Here is a 24,792-nt window from a genome sequence, read left to right as displayed (position 1 = left end):
ATGACTTTATAACTGGAAAAACCTAACATTAATTTTCTCAGGAGCAGTAGAATAGCCCTGAAAAATTCTAAATATCTATAGATATACTAACCTGAGCAATGAGTAAATTGGTTGTAAGTATATGAGGAAGCTGCTTATATTTTTTACTCAAGAGAAGAATAGCCAGAGACCAGATCTTGAAGACAAAAGTTTCAAAAGTTATTCATGTTTCTAAATATTTAAAATTACTTATTAAATAACATATTGATTAACTCTTTTTTGGTGGCATTGGGGCTCAAACCCAGGGCCTCATGCAAAGTAGGCAAGTATTACACTGAGCTACATCACCAGCCCTGGGATGATTATCTTTAAAGAATCCTCTTATCAAGGCACAGTGGCGCATACCTGTGATCCCAGCAACTAGTTATATGAGGCTGAGGCAGGAGGATTGCATGTTCAAAGCCAGCCTCAGCAATTTTTCGAGGCCCTAAGCAACTTAGTGAGACCCTGTCTCAAAACAAAAAAGGGCTGGGGATGTAAGTCACTGGTAGTGCCCCTGGATTCAAGCCCTGGTACAAAACAAACAAACAAACAAAAACTTCTTTATCTTAGTTCAGAAAGAAATTCCAATGTTATTTTCTTTACCTAGTACCAAATAGAGTATTAAGGTAAATAACTACATCAAAAATAAAATGAAAAGCATGGGAATCTCCCATAGTAATTAACCATCTTAAAATTACGTGATCTTTAAAAACTAATGCTTTGACTAGAGCCATGTTCTAACTATGCCTATCTTCCATGGCTGAGAGGGGACACTGGGTCACAGCCAATTATTTGGGAAAGAAGTTTTAGTGGAGATGTAATAATAATAATAATAATAATAATAATAATAATAATAATAACAATAATATAAGATCCTAAGTTTTCCCTTTTTTATTTCTACCACACTGGCTGATAAGGTAGCTAAATTCAAAATTCTAAGCTGTCTTTCTTTAAACAGACTATCTATACTGAGAATTATCATCTTGCATTTTTCATATTTAAAAGGATTAGGTTTCTTTTCTTTGTTGTTCTGGGGATTGACCCAGAGCCTTATACATGCTAACTACATGCTCTACCACTGGGCTATGCCCTGAGTCCCAGGTCTGGGTTTCTATTCTATCCACATAGTGGCCAAGTAAGTAGGCTAGTCAATTTCCTTCTTTCTCCCATCATTGCCAATAGATTTTATATCACCATTCTCTTCTCAGTGGGCATAGATTTTACAATATGTGACATGTCAAATTTATTAAAAACTATGTTAGCCATACATTTATTTGTTGCCAATATACATATTCATCCCCACCCCACCCCCTTTATCATTGAAAATATTGCTTGAATTTAAGAGGCAAGTTGATCTACAAGATATTGTAGTTGTCAAATGCTTAATTATTTAAGTTGAACTAGATATATCCAATTTGAATAGTAATCTAAATTGTCACTAACATAAAATCGGCAATTGAACAGGGCCCCAAAGATCTCTTCTGACCTCATGATTCTACAACAGCTAGTATTTATATGGTAAGTCGTCATTCACAGCATGTTTATCACATTTATTATCTCATTTATTCCTTAAACAACCCATGGAGATATGTGAAATTATTATCTTTCTTTTATAGCTGAGAAAACTAAAGCTTAGAGAGATTAAGTTAACTTTCCAGGGATACACAGCTAATTTGTGATAGGGCCAGGAGTCAAATCCAGGTCTGACTAAATCTCACACCTTGTCTACTCTTACAACTCTCCCAAATGAAAAGACAAAACTCATTTAATTGAAAGGTTGATATTCCATTTTATGGGCAGGCTTTAACTTTATTTTATTTCCTAAGAAACTAATTTTTAAATCTTTTTTCTATTACTAAGCTATTTTCAAACTTGTTCTATGGTTTCCATTCAATTTTACACTGAAACATACTTACCAAGGAGACCAGGCTGATAATACTTATATCGAAACTAACATTCTGGATGGCATATGCCAATGGCTTAGGGTCCATAGTGGGAAAGGTCAATAACCAGGCAGAAACATACATAATTGGAGCTGACACAAATGTGCTTATTACCATCCCTGAGGTTATCTGTAAAAAAATAGATCAAATTGAGGAGTCATGATCTCATTCAATTACTTTAAACTTTAAATACCCACAACACACTAAAGGTTTCTGAAATAAAAATAAATCAGTAAAAAGATATTATAGAATCCAGCATATTGTCTAATAACATATTTTACCTTTCTGAAAGTCTTTAAAAGAAACCATAGGTAAGTTCCCTTGGTCCCTCTTCTAACCTAGGTTAAATCAATATTTGTATCACAAGTACTAGAAATTCCATTGTTATTTTTAGGTTCTAAAAGTGATCCTTTTAATGATATAATTAAACTCATGAATAGTTTCCTTACATACTATTTCATAAAATATAGGACAAAAAAAGCAATTTGCAAAGAGAAAAATAACCACACATACATTCTTCAGATTATATAGTAGAATTGACCTTCAATAAATAATTCAGTTCTTTCATATTTCAAAATCTTTGATGCTGTAGACACAATACTCTTAGACACTGATAATTTGATGTTAATTAATTTTAGATATTTACTGCTATAGGTTATGTGGTATTTTGTATCTGGTGATAAATTATCATGAATATAATATATTTTTTTCCTCAGAATTTCCAAAGCTACCCTTCTTTAAATAACTTTCAGGCTTAAGTATAAGTATGGAAACAGAATACTTGAAACTAAAAAAGAATAGTAAGAAAGCAAGGATGACTAAAGACCCTGGATTAAATAACTATTGTTACATAATGTTACACAATACCTCCTTATTTACAATGAGGTAGCTTAGAGATATCAAATTATCATAGAAAGAATGTTGCTTTCTGGATTTCAATCAAACTTAGAAAGTAGTATATACATACAATCTCTACTTCCATGTTGAACTGTGTAGCAAAGATAGCCACTCCTGGTGCTACAGGGAAGACACCATACAAAAATGCATAATTTGATAAACTTGTGTGATTCACTACACTGTCACCCTTGTCCAAGGGTTCCACCATTTCTCTGCACAGAAGTGGCAGCACCAAGCTGAAGAAAGAAGAAATGCATAATTTACTTGGTATCAAGGTATGCTTATCCCTCAATAGTAGATTGCGCTAGTGAACTGGCATTAGGTTATTTTTCTGTTCTTTCCCAGAGTTGTATCTATTTGCATATATTCTATGTATGCCTACTTATGAACATTTTATTGAAAGAATTAAGAATTCATATTGGAACCATTTCAAGAGTTACAACATTCTGTAAATACTTCAAACATTGGGATGAGGGGAAAACATTATTTCTATACCAAAAAAATATTAGTAAAACTTGCAATTATAGCTGCTATCTTCCTTACTCTATTGGTTCACTGAAATATTAGAAGAAAAAAACCTGATCATTTTGGGGAAGAACTTCTTTTAAGAAAATAACTAAATAAACAAAATATTAAGAAAATAACTAAATTACTTTTTGGAAAATAACCTGAATTCTATTAAATGATTGGGAGTTTAAATGGTAATAACACTGCTTGATTAAATTCTAAAACCAGTAGAAAAAATACGTATCTTACAATTAATTCTTTGTGTGTGTGTGTGTGTGTGTGTGTGTGTGTATGTGTGTATTATGTACATTCAGCAAAAGGAACTCAAACAACTGAAGTAGAGCAGAAAAATTAATGAAACACAGATCTGGTGAAGAATAAATTATTAAACAAATTCTTTTAAGATTTCATTGAAGAGCATAAAACCAGTGACTAAAATAATTGGGTTCTCCTTTAAGAAAACAGCAAGACCGAGGTTGATAACATTGTTATAGCAGCACCCAGAGAGAAGCTCCAGGATGAAATAAAGAACTACTCATTTAATTTTTTAATTGAAAAAAATACATATACTTAATAAGAATTTAACTAGAAAAAATTTAATTGGACTAGTTAAATTCTACTTTTAAGTTGAAGTTGATAATACTGTTATCATTAGAACAATATTTATTACTGTGACAATTTTATTTAATACTTTGTTTCTGAGGAGCATAACAGCAGTGTAAATGATTTTCAGAACTTTACTTTGCAAATATAAATACATATCTTATTGCACCACTTTCATGAACTTAACTGCCTATACAAGAGCTGAGTCCCATAGTTAAGTATGCCTCAAGTACTCTGAGTTAATATTGTAGTCAAATTATGTCACCTGCACCATGAAGTGTGACTCCATGGCTAATGATACACATAAATTGAAAACTAAGAAGCTAAGAAGAACTTTTTGACAGGTTAGGATCAGATATCCAATAATATTCATCAACATCTCTATTTAGAAAGTTCATTCAAACTCAGAATTACAGAATATTTTCCCAAATTCATGAAAAAAATTTGTTAAAAATTATTGTTCTTACATAACTAGGATGCCTCTTCCTTTAGGATTTTAATAGATTCAGAAATCCTGCAAAATTTCTTGAAAAATAAGATCTAACTAGGACATTAAGAGACAATTAACAAACTATATAAAAGCAGGATAAAAAAGCTAAAGGGAAACAGTTATTAATATCTGACAGTAAAATGCAAAGAATAGCCTACATGGAATAAGGAAATGAAAGACCATTTTTCAAAATGCACCAATATTCCATTCTCCTTTAAATCACAACTATTCTATAAGGAAGGATTAATAGTCAAAGGAAAAAAATAATTTCAGACACATCCTAATGAATTGGTTAAACAAGGTTTTTACAAAGTATAATTCCCAAGTTAAATAAGTGAAACTTACAGTTTAGCTGTGATGAGAAGAATTAGTACAACAAATGCTGACTTCTTCAGTCTCCTTATTTTTCCTACCATTGTAAGACCAAGATAAAATAGGGCTGCTCCAGAAAAAGAATTTGCAAGTCCATCAAGAAAATTTTTCATATATACAGGCACCTTTTTATCAAGAATAAAATTGAAGGCAATGCCAATGAAGACCATAAATACTATTGGGTTCTGTAATACACACAGGAATCCAAGTCCCACAATTTTTACTTTGTTTTGAGAAGCATTTTGAGAATCTTTCCACTTCTGGATTTCACAGAAGATAAACCCAATTGGGTTTAACATCATAAGAGATATTGGTGCCACCAAATAAATGTACTGAAGATATTCTGGGTATGTAGTTTGATATAAAGCTTCAACTGCAAAACAAGAATATTGATCTTAAAATGATTACCATAGAAATATATAAACATGCAAATAACATTTTCTGTTTAATTTTAGCATATTGCAAAGTTATCTAAAGAGTTCCAAATGACCTCATTATCCTATTTTTTGAAAAGTCAATTTTAGTAATAAAAAAATTATTATACTAAATGCAATCTAGTTTACAAAATGATAACCTAAATTTTTTTTAATATTTATTTTTTAGTTGTAGTTGGACACAATACCTTTATTTTATTTATTTATTTTCATGTGGTTATGAGGATCAAACCTAGGGCCTCGCAGATGCTAGGCAAGTGCTCTACCGCTGAGCTACAACCCCAGCCCCCTAAAATTATTTTTAGTAAAACATAATTAATTTTTACTATCTAGGATCTAAGATTAGTCTTCAAAAACAAACATAAAAAAGGCAGAACTGTAAAAGTTTTAAAAGAAACAATAAAAATAAAAATCTAGTATCAAACTAAATGTTTAAGTAGTAATAGCAACAAAGTGATTGACTGTATCCCTGGAGAGAGCAGCTTCATTGGAGTCATGAGGCATAAGTCAGATTTCAGAGGACTGAGGAAGGTGTAGAGAAAAGGAACTAAAAATGAGCACTGAAGTAATGGAGTCCACACTGTATAGGAAAAGAAGTAAAGATGGGAGGTGACTGACTGAAAGTAGAGAGGTCAGGGACTGGAGGCCCTTATGAAGCTCGAGAATTAAGTGCAGTTGGAAGTATAGGATTCAGAATAGGTCAGATAGTGAGTTGAGTTTAATATTTTCCAGATCACTAGGTCCAGAAAGTGGCCACGGGAGTTGTTCACTGACAAGGAGTAAAGTTATCATTAGAGATGAGGAGGCCAAGGGATCTAGAGGGCGGAGAATTTGATGGGAAGTTCACAAGGATGCTAAAGTCAAACAAGAGAACAGCAGGACTTAGGACAAAGAAGATGACAGCAAGCAGGACAGTAAAGTCTTCAATGAATGAGGGGAGATGGCTAGAATGAAGTCAGAAGATGAAAGCAATGAGGATGAACAGACTGGACAGATAGCATGAACTTCAAAATAGTTGTCAACAACAGAGTAGGGAGCAATGGATTAGCAGTGGTTCACAGCAGCTAGCCAGGTGAGGATGCCAGTCTCACCTACCTCTGGCTCAGGTGGTATGTAGGCTATGGGGTAATGAGTATCCTCCATTTGAGAGGGAATGAAAGGCAATGAATACTGAAAACCTGTGAAGACACTAAGCAAGTAGGGACAGAAAGTTGGATCTAACAAACGTTTGTGGAGTTACATAAATGTACGTTTGATAAATACACATTCAACTATACCTTCTTGGGAAAACAAAATCTTTTTTTCTCATATAGCATGTTCTCAAGTACAAACTAATTATTTCACCTTTTGTTCATTAAAGAACAATAAGGCTCAAGAAAAAGTCTGGCTATGTTAGAGTTATAGGAAATAGAATAAGACAAAGTATGTGTGCTGTGTATTATAGGTAATTTTAAGGAATTTTCCCAAGGGTTTGAGTATCCATGATGACTTTAGAATCTGATACTATATAAGATGTGTTTCCTTGGAGGGAGTTAAGTGGATTGGATCTGACTTCTAACAGTTTCCTGGAGGAGTTAAGGGTTGGTGGCCTGGTCTGGGATTATTAGGGCAATTTAGAGTCATGGAATAAATAACTTGGTCTGTGGGCACATTTTTGGCAGTAGGTCCCAAATAGAAAAACTGATACAGAATTGAAATTGAAAAAGATAAAACGTGGACAGCCAGTCGCCAAGGAGAGACTCAATCTTGTGGAAAAATGTAAAGATTAGGTTTCTCTGTTTATATTAAGATAAAGTGACACAGGCAGGAAAACATAGTTGTTTACTTACTCGGGATACATAAGTTCAGTTAATATCATGTGCATGACCCGTTAAAGTTATGTAACTAGATTATATAACCTTTAGAAGTTCACCTTGCTCTCATTAGCCAAAATCTTCTTTGTATAAAATTCACCCCCACCCCGCATTTTTCAGCAAAGAACATAGGAAGTTCTATTATATCTCCAAAATGAAGAAGTTAAAAGATATTTGATTATACAAAGTTTCATAATTTTCACTGAATTCTAAATTATGCTAGCTTTATAACTCTTAGTGGTTTTCTTTCATGATTCATAAGGTTCATTTTACTTCTAATTAAACATTCTATCGCTAAGAGAAAGATACCTGCTCACCACTCAGTTTTTAACTTGAGTGGATATTTTGGAAATGTCTTGTTTTAAATCTGAGTATAAGAATTTTCCCTAAGCAGGCACACTACAATGCAAAGGTGTTTCCTCTAACAACTTACAGTTGTATGATCTACTCAAAGCCACTTATATTAATGACCTTTTTCTGAAATTTACTTTCCTGGTACATTAGTAGTCCTCATCACATAATAGATTCTGATTGTTTTAGGAGCTCAATGCAACTTTGAGCAACCAGTTTTATTACCTAAGGCTGCCCAATCATCAAACAGTGTTTTTGCTTTCCTCAGGTTCAGTAACCTGAGGTCAACAACAAGAAGGGTGAGTATGTGGTAGGATGAGATATTCTGAAAGAAAAGAGAGACTATATTCACATGACTTTTATTTCAGAAGAATATTATTATGATTGTTCTTTATTGTTAGTTATTATAGTTAATCTCTTACTGTGCCTAATTTATAAATTTAATTTTCTTTTAGGTAGGTATGTGTGTATAGGATTAAAACATTGGTACCCTCAGTTTCAGGCATCCACTAGGGGTCCTGGAACATATTCCTGGCAGATTAGAGGAACCACCGTGTTTACTTTCTTCTTTGGCAGGATCTTCTTTATTTTCTCTGCTTGATTCTTACTACTGTTACTAGTTAGAAGTCTCAAAATTAGACTACCTAATGTATTACTAAAATACATTATTTTGGATTTTTTCAATTACTCCCTTCATCAATTTTATTTACTGTTAACAAATCATAACTGTCAAAAGTCAACATTATCCCACGGTTCTCACTGTCCACAAGAAGAACTATAGGGTTGGGATTGTGGCTCAGCGGTAGAGAACTTGCCTAGTACAGACGGGACCCGGGTTTGATCCTCAGCACCACATAAAAAATAAAGGCATTGTGTCCATCTACACCTAAAAAATAAATGTTAAAAAAAACAACAACTATAAAGCCTTTTTTTTGTGGTGCTGGGGATTGAACCCAGGGCCTTGTGCATGCGAGGCAAGCACTCTACCAACTGAGCCATATGTGTAATATGAAATGAATTGTATTCTGCCACCATGTATAACAAATTAGAATAAATAATTAAAGAACAAAACAAAACAAAACAAAAAAACCTCTTTTGACATAAACAGCCCAGTTGCCACAACTGAATTTGGAATTCACCTACCTCAGCCTCCTTAGTCACTGGGGTTACATACAACTGCACCCAGCACCCTCTTTTTCCTTTCTTAGTCCTGAGTCTTGGCTGCTATTTAAAGCCAGTCTCTCATGCTACTTCTTCCACCAAGTCTTCAGTTTACATCAATAATCTCTCCACTGGAATGCTATGGTATTTTGTTCCATATTAGTACCACCTTGGCAAATTCTAAGTTCCTTAAAGGCATCATTTTATGACCCACAGTCCCCAGCACAGTGCTGAACAAATCTGAAAATACTTGCTGAATGGGATTAACTTCCCATCAATGAATGCTAAAGTTTTCAGACTAGCAAAAATGTATTTTGTAACACACAATAATTTTTTATCTAATCAACATCAATTAATCCATTTCTTTTTAGATCAGTTTTTCATGTTTTTTGCTTTTGTGTGTGTTGGGAGGAGTTCTGCAGATTGAACCCAGGGGCATTCTACCACTGACCTACATTCCCCAGCCTGTTTTTGAGAGAGGGTCTCATTAAGTTATTGAGGCTAGCCTCAACTTGCAAACCTCCTTAGACTCACACGTAACTGGTGTTATGAACATGTGCCAATGTGCCCAGCTGTTTTTGCTTTTAGAAAATCTATTTTTTAATTGACAAATAAAAATTAAACATAATTATTTGTACATGTTGTTTGTATACATTGGGGAATGGCTAAATGGAGCTAATCACATACTTATCATTTTTGTTATAAAAACACTTATAATCTACTCTTAGCAATTTTAAAAAATATAAGACATTAACTGTAGTCACCATGTTTTACAATGCATCTCTTGAACTTATTCCTCCAAACTGAAATCCTATAAGTATTTTTTAACACTATGAATATTTACAAGCTAGTTACAATTGGGGTTTTTAAGCTCAGCTGAACAAGTGTTCAAAGGCAAAAGAAGTATAGTCTAGTGGGGGAGCAAAAATTGTAATTAGATGCTTATTAAATTACTAGAAGAATAGGGTTCAACATGGGAATTTTAGTCTATGTCAGCCATTCACTTGCATAATTATTTAACATTATATCTTTATCTATAAATTGGCATTGCTTTTCTGTTATCAATCTGAAGATGGTTTCTAAATCTGAAAAGAAATTACATATGAACATGGAAACCTACAGTAACTAAAATTAGATTTATAATCATTATATCAACTATTAAGTTCTAATTAATTAATGCTTATAAATAAGGCTCGTGGAGGGAGGGAGGAATCCCATTATGAGGACTTATTATATAGCTTTGAAGAACTAAGAGATAAAATTAGCCACCTACTGTGGCTCCTATTTTGATTCCTGCAGGGTTTCAATCTCTAGCAAATAACACAAAGACTCTGACAAGATCATTCTATTATATAATGGCATATAGTTAAATGCTTCATTTCCTTTCTGTTTACAGCTCAAGCACTAGGGCATAATTATGATTAGTCAGGGTACTTATGCTATCAGCATTGTTTGAAGAATAAATTATAGGACTTAACTATGCCCTATTAGTATCTTTTAATGACAGAGGCAGGGAACCATTCTGATTTGCTGAAATCAACATTTCACCTTGGTAGATTCTTGGTTTCTTCTACACTTGGATTTTTAAAGTACTTTTGAAAATAATTGTTATAAACAACAGTGGGCTTTTTAAAAAGTCTGTCATAATGCACTATTCTGTCACTTGAGTAAAAAAGAAAAATCACTTTAATGTAATTTTATAGACCATTATAAATGTCATGGTATTCAAAAAAGCAAATGTGACTACCCTTTTTCTTTATTCATTAACTTATCTGCCTTTTCCTTGCTAGCATTTTTCAAGTCACCTATAAATTGGACAGATATGGAATAAATGTCTTAAAAAGGACATCTTTTTAGAACTCCCAATTGATGCTCCTCTGTGAACAAGAGAGTGGGAATTCTTGGGAGAGGCTACAGAACAAACAGAAAGGTCTTCTCTCTGGAGAGGCTTCTCTGTTCACCCTGTACAAGGCCAAAAGGCAGATGGACACAGGCAGAAATAATAAACAACCTCACCCAGGAGCAGATATATGTCTATATAGTTCAGTATCACATTTTCCAATCTGAAGGCATATGAGAAAGTTGTCTATGTTATTGGGTTTTAGTAAAATTATAGACTACAACCTAATGTTACAAGAGTTCTTATTATTTGGGAGTAAAAAAAATAAAATAAAATACAAAAATTGCAACCCAAAATTGGCATACACATCAAAGAAATTTGGGCAAGCACATGCCCAACATGATTTTACAAGATTCACTAAAACAACATGGGACACAAGAAGAGCAGGATGAGAATGGCTGGTTATATTCTTTATTTAGATATTCTGCCTTGATAAAAAATTTGATTAATTCATCTAATAGATCTTTTTTTCATTACTGCTCATTTCATGGAAAATTTAGGAATACTATAGGGACAAAGAATTTTGATTCTTTCTGAAAATAATGTATAACAAGGGCTGGTTGGGTGTTCTGAGATAAACTTGGCATGTTATATAACTATGTGGCATAAGAGAATGCCCAGGACTTAGAATCAGAAAACTTAGGTTTGGATCTCAGTCACCTGTTAGCTGTGTGACCTGGAATAAAACAATCTCTGTAAGCTTATCTCCTTATTTGAAAATGAGGATAATAGTATCTGCCCTATTCAAATGAGATAAGTGTAAGAAAGTACTCTGTAAACTACAAAGTTACAAATGTTAGTTTTGTTTAGTTATGGGTTTACTAATCTATGAGATTATATGAAACTAATATACTTCTAATTGATGTCAAAGTAAGATAAGCAATATTCATTAAATATATAAACCATGGTACTGAGCCACTTCTGAATTTCTTATATCATAAATATATTGACTAATCTGTTATTAGTTCTAAGGAAATGGTCAAACACATTAACTCCTCGATCTTCTATTTCCAAAAATCTTTTCCTTTAAAATTCAATAACCTTAAAGGAACACCTATTTAGTTTGTTACTATTTATAGCTCAGTTACCTAAGATTCTAGTTTTCCATCTACTAAGGCTCCTGCTTTACTCATGATTTGATTTCTTTGGTATTTTTAAATTTTGGGTAAGTGAGATGGAGAAAGGTCAAAGGTGGAAAAAGGTATGAAGTATAGTTCACTAGAGTCTCTTTGGTACCAGTGGTGAAATAAATTGGGGGTGGGAAGAGAGGATGAAATGAATAGATAAGAAACTTAAAAGTTAATGGTAGAGGGGCTGGGATCATGGCTCAGCGGTAGAGCGCTTGCCTAACATGGGTGGGACCCAGGTTCGATCCTCAGCACTACATAAAAATAAAGGTATTGTGTCCATCTACACCCATAAAAATAAATTTTTTTAAAAAAGCTAATGGTAGATTTCAGTTGTATACTTTAAAATTCCAATCACATTTCTTCTCAGAAGATGTCATCAAATAAACCTTAACTGACCACCTTGTCTCAAATGGCATCTTCTCATTCCTGTGCCTCTACACTACTTATTTGTTTACAGGGGTATTCTTAGCAGCAGGCACAGTCACTGGTATATAACAGTGCTTTACGAGTGAATGAATGACTATATCCATACAAGTCATGTCTGCACATTGCGATTCATGATCAAAATACACATAACTTTAATTTTAAAATATAAAAAAGAAGCTAGTAGGTGTACTTTTTCTTGGTGACCGAGTGTTCTGAAAAATAGAGTACGTTTCCTTCCAAGATACCCCAACATCTCAATTTGGTTTATTTATTGTTTTTCAGGAAAACATACACATATAGAAACATAAAATTAGGCTGCTTAAAGAGATGGAAAGATAAAAATACCCTTACCATTTCTGTTCTTAAATAATAATTTAACTTCAATGAAAATACTCTGAAATTTTGAAAAAAATAAAAGCTTCAAAACAATTTTTAAAGTAAAACCAAACATATATATATAGTAAGAAAAATAAAGAAGGGAAAAATATCACTCTTAATGAGCATAAATTTCTAATGCTAATACTTAGTAACGACTATTTTTATATAAATGTAAGTTTTCTTTACATGATTTAAATCAGAATTTGAGCCCTTCTGGGAAATTATATTTCTTTCATATGTGATTTTTAAGAAGAAATAGAATACTACTAGAAAGAATATTTACAAAGGTTATGAGGATATGACCATTTATTTTAGGTAGGTGTTTAAAGGATCCTTAAACTCCTATGTTGAGGGAAAATTACAATCCATCCTAATTTATGATATACTTAAGATAAAAATATGAAAGATTTCTTAAATTCAAGAATAAGAATCTATTACTAACAAATGTTTAGATTTAAACCTTATATTTGTTACCTCCTTAAACACCTGAATTTTTTAAAAATTGAAAAAAAAACAACAAAGAACTTACCTATAGGGTATCCCAATGCAAAGTCATTACTTTGTGTAGCAAAAATAGGGAAGAGTCCAGCTTTGCTAAATCGACTATCAGGACTGGCAACCAGTAAGGTTAATACACATACAATGAAAAACACAGAAGCTTTGCCAATTAAGATACTGTATAAGAATGCCCAATCTACATTGGAAAAGTTAAGTACAACCATGTTTTTGAATAATAAAGCCGGAAGTGCAAATCTGGAGACAAAATTTCCCAGTCCTTTAGCCTGTGTTGATGTTATGACATTGGCCCTTCCTGCTATGTAGCCACAAAGGACTATGCCAAAGCATTCTAGTAAGGCTGGAAAAAGCCTTGTTATTGACATTGAAGGTGAATCATTAGTGGAATTGAATCCATGTGTTACTGTGGTAGATGAAGTCTCAGATACATTGATGGCAATGGTTGAGTTCTCTGTAGGCAAATTAGAAAAGGAATCCATTTTCTCTCACTCTCCAACTCTGGTCAGATCTCTGAAAAGAAAAGAAAATTCAGTGTAACAATATGAAGAATTCTAGGTGAAAGGAAATACTGCAAATTTAGAATTATTTACTTATTAAACGGTTAAATAATTATACATACTTCCTTCAACGATCACCAAGGAAAAATACAATGGAAATAAAGTGGAGGTGGGGAGGATACTAACATTAACATTTTTAGTCTCTAAGGTAGATCAGCTCAAACATTTGTATTGCTACTCTACATTCCTATCCAACATATGTTAAATAAGATGCACAAATATTACAGCTGCAGTGAAACCCTGAGGCTCTTCTCTCCAGTGATCCACAACTGAGGTATCTAGTATTTAAGAGATGGGATCCACAGAGTCTCTGTTGTTGTCCACTTGCATCCAGATTCTCTGGAAATTTCAGAAATTATCAGGGGATGACCAAGGAGTCATTCTGAGTCCCTTCCAGAGTGTGATCATAATTGAGTATAAGGAAAAAGAATACAGTATAGCATCACTTATCAACTTTGAACCAATAATTTTAACTTTTCTATGCCTCACTTAATCTGTGAAATGGCAATAACAGTCTATACCTCACAAAAACGTGAGCCTATTCAAGTAAAGTCCTTATGATCACATCTGGTGAATTAAACAAAGCTAAATATAACTTTAGATTGAATATGAGAGCATGAAAGACAAAATTATGAAAAAATGATGGCATTCCATCAACCTACACATACTGACTGGCCCAAAAGTTCCTTTGTACCACAGCGACTTTGCACATGCAAAACCACTCTAAAACATTCCCTACCTACCTGTCTACCACTCTGTACATAATTAACACCTACCGATCCTCCTAAACCATATAATTAATTAGCCAAGTCAAGTCTCTTTCAAATGGAATGATTATCCTTACCTTTAACCACTTTTTTCTCATTTTGTAATTATACTATATATTAGAGTGACATAGAACTTATGTCTGTCTCCCTCACCAGACATTAAGTGTAACAGAAGAAAGAACTAAGCATGTCTTTGTTCACTGCTGTGTCCCTAACATCTAGCATAGTATCTGGCACACAAGAAACACTGAAAAAAAAGTTCTTGTTTAATGAATCACTAAAACAGTATCTTGTACTTAAATAAGCTCCCTAACCTTTCATGGATCAATGTTCTCTTTCAGGTATTCTCTAGTTTGTGGAATTTTTTTTTTTTATTGTTGGTCGTTCAAAACATTACATAGTTCTTAATACATCATATTTCACAGTTTGATTCAAGTGGGTTATGAACTCCCAATTTTACCCCGTATACAGATTGCTGTATCACATCAGTTACCCTTCCATTGATTGACATATTGCCTTTCTAATGTCTGATGTATTCTGCTGTCTGTCCTATTCTCTCCTATCCCCCCTCCCCTCCCCTTTTCTCTCTCTACCCCTTCTACTGTAAATCATTTCTTCCATTTGTATTATCTTGTCTTACCCCTCCTTTCCTCTTATATGTCATTTTGTATAACCCTGAGGATCACCTTCCATTTCCATGCGATTTCCCTTCTCACTTCCTTTCCCTCCCACCTCTCAACCCTGTAAATGTACATCTTCTTCTCAAGCTCTTCGTCCCTACCCTGTCCTTATTTCCTCCCCTTATATCAAAGGAGTCATTTGGTATTTGTTTTTTAAAGATTGACTAGCTTCACTTATCATAATCTGCTCTAATGCCATCCATTTCCCTCCAAATTCTATGATTTTGTCATTTTCTAATGCAGAGTAATACTCCATTGTGTATAAATGCCACATTTTTTATCCATTCATCTATTGAAGGGCATCTAGGCTGATTCCACAATCTTGCTATCGTGAATTGTGCTGCTATGAACATCGATGTAGCAGTGTCCCTGTAACATGCTCTTATTAGGTCTTTAGGGAACAGACCGAGAAGGGGAATAGCTGGGTCAAATGGTGGTTCCATTCCCAGCTTTCCAAGAAATCTCCATACTGCTTTCCAAATTGGCTGCACCAATTTGCAGTCCCACCTACAATGAACAAGAGTACCCTTTTCCCCGCATGCTCTCCAGCACTTATTGTTGTTTGACTTCCTAATGGCTGCCAATCTTACTGGGGTGAGATGGTATCTTAGGGTGGTTTTGATTTGCATTTCTCTGACTGCTAGCGATGGTGAGCATTTTTTCATGTACTTATTGATTGATTGTATGTCCTCCTCTGAGAAGTGTCTGTTCAGGTCCTTGGCCCATTTATTGACTGGGTTATTTGTTATCTTATTGTCTAATTTTTTGAGTTCTTTGTATATTCTGGTTATTAGGGCTCTATCTGAAGTGTGTGGAGTAAAGATTTGTTCCCAGGATGTAGGCTCCCTGTTTATCTCTCTTATTGTTTCTTTTGCTGAGAAAAAACTTTTTAGTTTGAGTAAGTCCCATTTGTTGATTCTAGTTGTTAACTCTTGCGCTATGGGTGTCCTATTGAGGAATTTGGAGCCCAATCCCACAGAATGAAGATCATAACCAACATTTTTTTCTATCAGATGCCATGTCTCTGATTTAATATCAAGCTCCTTGATCCATTTTGAGTTAACTTTTGTGCATGGCGAGAGATAGGGATTCAGATTCATTTTGGTGCAAATGGATTTCCAGTTTTCCCAACAACATTTGTTGAAGATGCTATCCTTCCTCCATTGCATGCTTTTAGCCCCTTTATCAAATATAAGATAGTTGTAGTTTTGTGGATTGGTTACTGTGTCCTCTATTCTGTACCATTGGTCCACCCGCCTGTTTTGGTACCAGTACCATGCTGTTTTCGTTACTATTGCTCTGTAGTATAGTTTGAAGTCTGGTATCGCTATACCGCCTGATTCACACTTCCTGCTTAGTATTGTTTTTGCTATTCTGGGTCTTTTATTATTCCATATGAATTTCATGATTCTTTTATCTATTTCTACAAGAAATGCAGCTGGGATTTTGATTGGCATTGCATTGAACTTATAGAGAACTTTTGGTAATATCGCCATTTTGATGATGTTGGATCTGCCTATCCATGAGCAGGGTATATTTTTCCATCTTCTAAGGTCTTCTTCTATATCTTTCTTTAGGGTTCTGTAATTTTCATTGTATAAATCTTTCACCTCTTTTGTTAGGTTGATTCCCAAGTATTTTATTTTTTTGGGGGATATTGTGAATGGAGTAGTTGTCCTCATTTCCGTTTCAGAGGATTTGTCGCTGATATACAGGAATGCCTTTGATTTATGCGTGTTGATCTTATATCCTGCCACTTTGCTGAATTCATTTATTAGCTCTAATAGCTTCTCTGTAGACCCTTTTGGGTCTGCTAGGTATAGAATCATATCATCTGCAAATAGTGATAATTTAAGTTCTTCTTTTCCAATTTTTATCCCTTTAATTTCTTTCGTCTGTCTAATTGCTCTGGCCAGTGTTTCGAGGACTATGTTGAACAGAAGTGGCGAGAGAGGGCATCCCTGTCTTGTACCAGATCTTAGAGGGAATGCCTTCAATTTTTCTCCATTCAGAATGATGCTGGCCTGTGGCTTATCATATATTGCTTTTACAATGTTGAGGTATGATCCTGTTATCCCTAATTTTTCTAGAGTTTTGAACATAAAGGGATGCTGTACTTTGTCGAATGCTTTTTCTGCATCTATCGAGACTATCATATGGTTCTTATTTTTAAGTCTATTGATGTGGTGAATAACATTTATTGATTTCCGTATATTGAACCAGCCTTGCATCCCAGGGATGAATCCTACTTGATCATGGTGTATAATTTTTTTGATATGTATTTGAATCCGATTCGCCAGAATTTTATTAAGGATTTTTGCGTCAAGGTTCATTAGAGATATTGGTCTGTAGTTTTCTTTCTTTGAAGTGTCTTTGTCTGGTTTCGGAATCAGGGTGATGTTGGCCTCGTAGAATGAATTTGGAAGTTCTCCCTCTTTTTCTATTTCCTGAAATAGCTTGAAAAGTATTGGTGTTAGTTCCTCTTTAAAGGTTTTGTAAAACTCTGCTGTATACCCATCCAGTCCTGGGCTTTTCTTAGTTGGTAGTCTTTTGATGGTTTCTTCTATTTCTTCTATTGTTATTGGTCTGTTTAGGTTGTCTATATCCTCCTGGTTCAATCTGGGCAGATCGTAAGACTTAAGGAATTTATCTATGCCTTCACTATCTTCTATTTTATTGGAGTATAAGGCTTCAAAATAGTCTCTGATTATCTTCTGTATTTCTGAAGTGTCTGTTGTGATATTGCCTTTTTCATCCCGTATGCTAGTAATCTGGGTTCTCTCTCTTCTTCTCTTCGTTAGCATGGCTAAGGGTCTGTCAATTTTATTTATTTTTTCAAAGAACCAGCTTTTAGTTTTGTCAATTTTTTCAATTGTTTCTTTTGTTTCAATTTCATTAATTTCAGCTCTGATTTTGATTATTTCTTGCCTTCTACTTCTTTTGCTGTTGTTTTGCTCCTCTTTTTCTAGGATTTTGAGATGAAGTATGAGATCATTTATTTGTTGGTTTTTTCTTTTTTGAGGAATGAACTCCAACCAATGAATTTTCCTCTTAGGACTGCTTTCAATGTGTCCCATAGATTCCGATATGTTGTGTCCGTGTTTTCATTTAACTCTAGGAATTTTTTAATTTCCTCCTTGATGTCTTCAATAACCCATAGGTCACTCAGCAACCTGTTGTTCATTCTCCAAGTGATGCTTGATTTTTCCTTTCTTCTTTTATCATTGATTTTCAGTTTCATTCCATTATGATCAGATAAGATGCATGGTATTATCTCTACCCCTTTATATTGTCTAAGAGTTGCCCTGTGACATAATATATGGTCTATTTTTGAGAAGGTTCCATGTGCTGCTGAAAAAAAAGTGTAACTACTTGATGTTGGGTGGTATAGTCTATATATGTCAATTAAGTCTAGGTTGTTAATTGTGTTGTTGAGTTCTATAGTTTCCTTGTTTAACTTTTGTTTGGAAGATCTGTCCAGTGGTGAGAGAGGTGTGTTGAAGTCTCCCATGATGATTGTATGGTGGTCTATTAGACTCTTGAACTTGAGAAGAGTTTGCTTGATGAACACCGCTGCACCATTATTTGGGGCGTATATATTTATGATTGTTATGTCTTGTTGGTTTATGGTTCCCTTGAACAGTATGAAGTGTCCTTCTTTATCCCTTTTGATTAGCTTTGGCTTGAAATCTATTTTATTAGATATGAGTATGGACATGCCTGCTTGTTTCCGCTGTCCATATGAGTGGTATGATTTTTCCCAACCTTTCACCTTCAGTCTATGGATATCTTTTCCTATCAGATGCGTCTCCTATAGACAGCATATTGTTGGGTCTTGTTTTGTGATCCATTCTACTAGCCTGTGTCTCTTAATTGGTGAGTTTAAGCCATTGACATTTAGGGTTATTATTGAGATATGGTTTGTACTTCTATCCATATTTGTTTGTTGATGTTACTAAACCTGATTTGTTATCCTCTTTGACTACTTTTCCCCCTTTACTGTCCTACCTCCCATTGTTGGTTTTCAATGTTATTTTCCATTTCCTCTTCCTGCAATGTTTTGCCAAGGATTTTTTGAAGAGATGGTTTTCTAGCTGCGAATTCTTTTAACTTTTGTTTATCGTGGAAGGTTTTAATTTCATCTTCTAACCTGAAGCTTAATTTTGCCGGATACACGATTCTTGGTTGGAACCCATTTTCTTTCAGTGTTTGAAATATGTTATTCCAGGATCTTCTAGCTTTCAGAGTCTGTGTTGAGAGATCAGCTGTTATCCTAATTAGTTTACCCCTAAATGTAATCTGCTTCCTTTCCCTTGTAGCTTTTAAAATTCTTTCCTTATTCTGTATGTTGGACATCTTCACTATAATGTGTCTAGGTGTGGATCTCTTATGGTTTTGTACATTCGGCATCCTGTAGGCTTCTAGGATTTGGGATTCTGTCTCATTCTTCAAGTCTGGGAAGTTTTCTCGTATTATTTCATTGAATAGGCTGTGTATTCCTCTGGTATGGAGCTCTGTGCCTTCCTGTATCCCAATGACTCTTAAATTTGGTCTTTTGATATTGTCCCATATTTCTTGGATGTTCTGTTCATGGTTTCTTAGCAGACTTGCTGAGCTGTCTATGTTCTTTTCCAGTTGAAATACTTTGTCTTCATTGTCTGATGTTCTCTCTTCTAAGTGATCTACTCTGCTGGTAGTATTCTCAATTGAGTTTTTAAGTTGGTTTATTTTTTCCTGCATTTCTAGTATTTCTATTTGTTTATTTTTTATTTCCTCTATCTCCCTGTGAAGTTGATCTTTTACTTCCTGGATTTGTTTGTCAATATGATCTTTCATTGACTGATTTTGCTGTCTCATGTCTTCCTTGAGACTCCAGATCATCTGAAGCATATATATCCTGAACTCTTTATCTGACATTCCATCTGTTGCAGCTATTACCTCTTCTAAAGTTGAGTTGACCTGCATTGCTTGTGGTCCCTTCTTTCCTTGTCTTTTCATACTGCTGGCGTTTCTTTCTGCTTGGTGCAACTGATGTGTTTTTGAAATTTACCCCCTATTTATTTACGTTGCTCTTGTATAGTTGGGAAGCCTCCCTTGCTGGGCTGGTAGTAGCTGTGCTCCTCCTCTAATTATGGTGGTCTGTCTACCTCGCTGATCGGTCGCAGGTCTGCCCCCCCCCCTCGGGCCCGGGAGGCGGCTTTACTTTACCCCCACTCCAATTGTGGTAACGTAACTACCACACCCTGGGGTCGTTTGTCCAGATCTGGATGTGGGTGGCGACTCTGGTGGGTCCCTACTCCAATTGGTGTGACACATCTACCACGCTGGCAGACCTCTAGGCCGGTGGGTCGTAGTTCTGCACAGCCCCCACTCCCAATGGGGGGTATCTGACTACCTCTCCAGCGATTCGCTGAGCCCCCTCCGGACTCGGGCGGCAACCCTGCTGCGCCCCCACTCCGACCAGTGTGACGCGACTGCCTGGGTGTTACGTGTCCACCACGCTGGCAAGCTACCTGGCCTGACTTGCCATTGGGCGGCAGGTCTGCCTGCCTGCACTACTTGCTCAGATGGCAGGTCTGCACAGCCCCTACTCCAAATGAGGTTACTTGACTACCGCGCCGCGAAGTCGCTGGTCCTATTCTAGGCGTGGGCAGCAACTCTCTTCAGCCCCAGCTGCGTTTGGGGTGCCATGATACCACGCCGGCGGGTCACTTGTTCTACTCTGGGCACAGGTGGAAGTTCCACTCTGCCCCCACCGCTCCCAGCAGGACCCTGATTGAGAAGCAGTCACCGCCGGTTCCCTAGCCTTGGGCCAACGCAGCTTAGGTAGCCGGAACCCCGCCTCTCCGATCCCGATACACTCTCCGCTGGGAGCTGGCTCCAGCTAGCCGCGCGGGTTCCCCAGCCCCAGGCCAAAACTGTTCCGGGAGTCAGAACTCAGTCGGCCCAAGCTCAGCGCACACTCCACTTGGAGCTGGCCTCCGCAGGCCGACCCCGCAGTTTCCTCAGACCTGGGCTCGGTTAGTCCCGGAAACCAGCCTCTAGCTGCTCAGTGCCTGGCGCACGCCTTGCCTGGCACGAGCCCCTAGTAGTATTCTCCACAAGATCCCCAGTCCCGAGCCTGAGCAAGAACTCTGTCTGCTAGACGCAGGCAAATACCAGCCTTATGTCACCTGTTCCGTGGTTGAATGGGCTGCGATCAGTAGAACATGGAGTTGATTACATCATCTCTCCGAAATGGCGGCTGCTGTCCTCCTTTGTGGTCTGACCACCGGTATCTGGAACCAAGCTGGACCGCTTCTCTCCTCTGTCTAAAAGCCGGAACTCAGCACTAGGGGCTGCCAATGTACCACTGGCGGTGGCCCCCGGAATCCGTATCGCTGCTCCGCCGCTCCGGCCCCCTGCCGCCACGGACTTCAGCCGCGGGGCGAACGCCTGTCAGGCTATGCGGCCCTCCGTGCGGAGAAATAGAGCTCTCACAGCCGAACTTCACCCGGTGGAAATCTGTCAACTAGATTCTGGAGCACCTCAATTTCACTTGAAATTCCCAGCAAGATATCCTTTAGCCGTTTCACATCGACTTTCTCCCGATTAGTTACGCAGCTCACTGCGGTGATGCCTTCCCTTCGCCGCCATCTTGAGTCCCCCCCTGGAATTTTTTTCTGAATAATAAAATATTCTAATTTTTTTTCACTATAGCAACATGCCCTAGAACACAAAATGTGCTCTAAAATGTTCTAAAGATGTTCATAAAATGTTAAAGAACACAAATATGTTGTAAAACTTTATGAAGATGTTCCAAAAATGCTCAACAAAGAACAAATTCTGTATGTTAATATGACAAAAAATTATCAGACTCTCCTCTTGCTGCCAGGGACACAATGAAGAAGAGGTTTGGATGACTCAAGTTAAACAGCTTTTATTAGTAATTTTATTAGTAATTTGAAGTTAATTGATAATTATTGCCAATTTCTAAGTAATTATTCTGGGTTTACCATCTAAAGTGGCCTTATATAAGGCAGAAAGTAAAACGGCTCATGCTTCCTGAAATTTATAATACCCTGCATGGTTAAGTTATCAAATATCCTTAGCACATTAAAAGACTCACATGGCAGGCCAGAGATCACCAGGTGATATATGGGGATGTGTTAAGAGAGTTTTCTCTATCCTATCCTTGTATAAACCAAACCACTTTAAAATCTTACATTCAATCTGGATTAGGACAAGTATTTTTCTACCAGGATTAGACAGGAGTGGTTCAATATAAACAAACCTGACAACACTCACGTACTTGAAGTTTACCAAATGAGCATCAAATTATATCCTGGGAAAGTTATTCATTGGTACAAATACCCATACTTGAAGCAGCTGGTAAACAAAGATGTTAAACATTTGGAGCCATTAAGAAACGTGGACTTGGAAAGGCAGTTGTAAAGAAGGTGATAAACTATTCCAGTCTTCTGATGTTTTTCAAAAGTTCTCTTTGTTTGGAGCATTAATAAGTCATACTGCTCCACAACCTCTTATTTGGACCACAAAAACATCAATGTAGTCCAATATTTTTTGAAAACAATTGTAACTAACAGTAGTTCAGTGAAAAGAATCTAACAGATTCTGGACCATAACAGTTACCAACACCTTGGGTCAGTGACTCTACCTCCCAGAATTTCAGTTTCCTCAACTGTAAAATGACAGTAAAAACCCTCTCAGAGGGATATTGGGTAGATGGGCTATTTTATGCACAGCTTATCACAAAGTAGGCCTTTAAGAAATGGTAGCAATTGCTATTAGAAGCTATAGTCCTAATAAGAATGGTAACAAAGTTAATAAAATGTATTCCTGGTTCTCCAAACATACTAGGTATTAAAGATCCTACAACTAAACTAGAGGATAGCATATGTCATGAAGTTATCAGCTTCTGTTTTATAATCAAATTAAGGGAGGTTGAATTTAATTTAGTTTGATCTTAAATAGCTGCTAACAGTAAAGGGAGCTCTTCATTTTTCTCTCTGATGGTCAAAAAATTGTAGCAATGTCCAGAGTTAACTTTCAATTAATTGAAAATTAAAAGAAAAAACTTTGAAAAGTAACTTCTTCCTTCCTATGAGGTTTCTTTTAATGTTTTCCAGTATTATAAAAGCAACACCTGCTGAGGGAAAAGTCAAAACAATCAAAAGGATTTAAAAGTTTTATCCATCCTAATCTTTTTTTTTTCTTTTAGAGGTGCTAGGGATTGAACCTAGGATTGCTCCACCACTGAGTTACATCCCAGTCCTTTTTATTTCTTATTTTGAGACAGGGTTTCTCTAAATCGCTGGCCTTAAACTTGTAATCTTCCTGCCTCAGCCTGTCGTGTAGCAGGGAGATTACAGGCTTGTGCCACCACTCCTGGCTCATCTTAAATCTATTTTAAACGTGAAGAAAATATGTTTCCAAAAGCATATTTTAAAAATGAACAGAAACCATAGCAAGGGAAGTTTTTAAAAATTACACCCAGTCTTTTCATCTATAAAAATAAGGCTTGTTACAGAACAAACAAGTTGACCTGTCACAGTACAAGACGGTTCACCGGACCAGGTACTGGAGAAATTATGTATACAAACTGCGTCTGGCTCCTTCATATTTGACTTAGAAAACTTCTGCAAACCACATAAATTGCAAATAATTATTAAGTGAAAACGGTGTGTGTTAACATCAAAGATAAAGCTGTAAACTCTTAGGCTATTTCTCAAACATGGACATCCTTTATCCCATGGGAAAAGCCCAATACAGTGAGAAACTACTAAAGAATTCTACAATACGAACAGTCATACCATTCATCCACTCCCACCTACTTGCTGGGGACCAAATATCCTCCCTAGGGAACCCATGGTGTGGAGCGCTGAGCATTTCCATCTTCCTTTATCTTCAGGGACAGACTTTAGCCCTTCCAGATAAGGAGTGCGGAGAGTCCCTAACTAAATACTGTCCAGAGGGCAGTTGCCACCCAACGCCTGGGAAAGCAGTGGAAATGGAAAAGGCAAACGGGTAAGAAAAAGGTGGTCGCTCAACTTTGCAGGGCATGGAAGTCACAAGGTCATGGTTAACTAAAATGCTCTAGGTACCTGAGCAGATGCTTTCAGGAGGGCAGATACTGTGGCCACCCGCGGGATAAAAGGAAGAGTCGGAGAATGACAGGGTGGATACACGTGCAGTGAGGAGCTGTCCACACTGGGAATGGTTGTTCTGCCACGGGAGGGAACAAGCCGCCCTTCCTGCGCAAGCCTTCCCAGGTGGTCCCACTCGGGCCAAAGGCAGGCGCTGAGAGGCAGAGGCGAGCAGACGCAGGCAGCTGGCCGCGGGGCCCGATTGCAGAGGGAGGGCCGGGCGCCGTCCACCAGCCCAGCCCCGAAGGGCGGGGGCGGGAGCATCGGGTGCCCGCTAGGCAGAGTCAGGGCTAGGCGGGTCCGCGCCCAGGGGCCCTAGCTCACCTGCTGCGTCTGCAGCCCTGCGGCCGCGAGAAGGGAGTCGGTGCTTGCCGAGGGCCAAGCAGCGAGGAAATCACCGTCATCTCCCGCCCCAAGCCCTCCTCGGCAGAGTGCGGCCGCACGTTTCGAGAAAGTGAGGTGGGGTAAGCCACTGTGGCCGGGTCGGCCCCTCCCGGTGCCGGCTTTTGGCCCCGCCCCCGTCCCGCCTTCAGCCCCCGCCCCGGCCTCCAGCTTCGAGCAACCTGGCGCGCGCCTCGCCTGCAGGCCCGCCCCAGCCTCCAGTCGCACAGCCCCCGCCCCTTCCTCAGGCCCGCCCCGGGTCCCTAGACTAACCGCACA

General features: G+C 37.1%; 1 protein-coding gene across 1 annotated transcript in view; it reads right to left on the bottom strand.

The window, feature by feature from the left end:
• Window positions 1–24,152, bottom strand: part of LOC144252366 (lysosomal cholesterol signaling protein-like) — a 48,287-nt gene extending 24,135 nt beyond the window's left edge. The window contains exons 1-6 of the mRNA XM_077794743.1: window positions 24,091–24,152; window positions 12,996–13,492; window positions 4,807–5,206; window positions 2,932–3,097; window positions 1,938–2,093; window positions 92–175 (exon numbers count right to left, since the gene is read on the bottom strand). Coding sequence (XP_077650869.1) covers window positions 92–175; window positions 1,938–2,093; window positions 2,932–3,097; window positions 4,807–5,206; window positions 12,996–13,461 — 1,272 coding nt within the window. The 5' untranslated portion in view covers window positions 13,462–13,492; window positions 24,091–24,152. The remainder of the gene's footprint in view (window positions 1–91; window positions 176–1,937; window positions 2,094–2,931; window positions 3,098–4,806; window positions 5,207–12,995; window positions 13,493–24,090) is intronic.
• Between the last annotated feature and the right edge of the window lie 640 nt (window positions 24,153–24,792).

Source organism: Urocitellus parryii, unplaced genomic scaffold, assembly GCF_045843805.1.
Source record: "Urocitellus parryii isolate mUroPar1 unplaced genomic scaffold, mUroPar1.hap1 Scaffold_406, whole genome shotgun sequence".
Classification (NCBI taxonomy): domain Eukaryota; kingdom Metazoa; phylum Chordata; class Mammalia; order Rodentia; family Sciuridae; genus Urocitellus; species Urocitellus parryii.
This window is presented reverse-complemented; position numbering and strand designations above follow the sequence as displayed.